At 42.8% G+C, this 1,663-nt stretch overlaps 1 protein-coding gene across 1 annotated transcript in view; it reads right to left on the reverse strand.

Moving 5' to 3' along the window:
• Window positions 1-589: 589 nt before the first annotated feature.
• The window catches only part of T265_11987 (hypothetical protein), a gene marked incomplete at both ends in the record, with an annotated part of 8,642 nt that continues 7,568 nt past the window's right edge, over window positions 590-1,663 (reverse strand). Inside the window, 3 exons of the mRNA XM_009178853.1 lie at window positions 590-850; window positions 900-1,063; window positions 1,259-1,296. Of these exons, the coding sequence (XP_009177117.1) occupies window positions 590-850; window positions 900-1,063; window positions 1,259-1,296 (463 nt within the window). The remainder of the gene's footprint in view (window positions 851-899; window positions 1,064-1,258; window positions 1,297-1,663) is intronic.

The raw sequence follows: 1,663 nt of genomic DNA on the forward strand, positions 1-1,663 counted from the left end.
TGACATAACATTTTGACATCACGAATGTCGAAAATTAGCAAAGGGGGTTGGGGTGTTTGAGATTCGTGCGCTAACTTCACCAAGCATACCTGTATCAGAGCCAACACAACCACCGAGGTATTTTAATCCTCCGCCAACTCCAGTGCTTCTTCTTGAATTCCAAGGCGAATGCTCGGAGACTGAATGTTCTTGAACATGAGTTGGCAGATTGAAGGTCCAGGGAAAACGCCGGAAAACGATGATTTTTTTTGCAGATTCTTATTTCCCATTCTTATTGTGTACAACGAAATTCCATGCTTTTGTTGTTTTGGTCCTAGGACTTGGCAGATTGCCTTTAATTGTTGCGGACCGGTGTTTACAAGCCGGCCTAGTCATACGATCTGGTATGTGTATAATTCTATTATTTTATTGTAGTATTCGTAGTACCGCATTTTTTGATAAACTTCTATTTGAACGGTTTGACATTTGAGGTTTTGCACATAACTCAACGTGGCCCCGAGCTGATTGCTGGGTACAGTTTTTGGTTTTGTACCTTGGATGTGCTCCACACACTTCTTTAAGTTAAAAGGTGGCACCGGCTGTGCTCACCCTATCTACAACTTTCCCAACATAACTGCCGGATATTGGAGAACTTCCTGTGTTCGCACCAGCATTGCATCGACGATGAAGTTAAACAGGGAAGCAGGATAGTGCTTTTTGTTAAGAATCTTCTAGAGAACTCTCCATACACCCTCAAGTGCACACTCTCAAGGTGTGAATATAGGCGCCGGATGATGTTGACAAATTTCTGAGGCAAATGTGGTTGACAAAACTGATGACTACAAGAATCGAACGCATTCATGAAACCAAGCTATAAACAACATTGTGGATCGGATGTACATAAGGCGTTGCCCAAACACCTGACGGAGACTGCATATGTGGGCGATGCAACCTCTACCCAGTCGAAATCCCACTTGATGCTTGCCGGTCAAGGATTCGCCCGCCGCAGTTAAACTAGTAAACAGTGACCTCCACGGCTTGGGTTCTCGCCTCGGACAAGCTGGCAAACACTGTTTCCCAACTTCTACAGATCAGGGTGACAATTACCATGGAAATTTTATGTATGACAATCCGTCGGCGACAATCAGTAAACTACAAATGGCGGAGGAATTCTTGCGTAAGAATGCTGTCCATTCTTCGAATGCCTCAGGGCATTTGTTTGTCATTGCCCGACATACATTTTTTTAAGACTTCACTTCGAATGAACACGAGGACTCACCCACATTATGTCGGACAACATAAAAGGGACTGGCCTTGCTGGCAGAACAACAAGACGATAGATATGAGTGTTGGTGCTACGTTTTGTTGGTCGCGATTTACTTCTAAGCCGAAAAGTTTTCATTTTCTAACGCATTAAATATTGCACCAGCTTGACGAAAGGATAAGGTAATACAATGCCATCTTAATAAATCATGTGACCTTGGAGGAAATTCAAAATTGCAGTGTATTTATCCACTAAATTAAATGAGGCCAAACGCTGTGGTGCAAGTGTTTACACTCCACGAGTTTTACTTTTTCAGAATTACCTGTGCAAATAGACAGCACAAACAGGGGTTCAGAAGTACAGAACAATTGGGAGATCAATTTGCGTCTCCCAATTAGTAAACAAAGTGTTATGTAGACG

Source organism: Opisthorchis viverrini, assembly GCF_000715545.1.
Source record: "Opisthorchis viverrini unplaced genomic scaffold opera_v5_694, whole genome shotgun sequence".
NCBI classification, from domain to species: Eukaryota; Metazoa; Platyhelminthes; class Trematoda; order Opisthorchiida; family Opisthorchiidae; genus Opisthorchis; species Opisthorchis viverrini.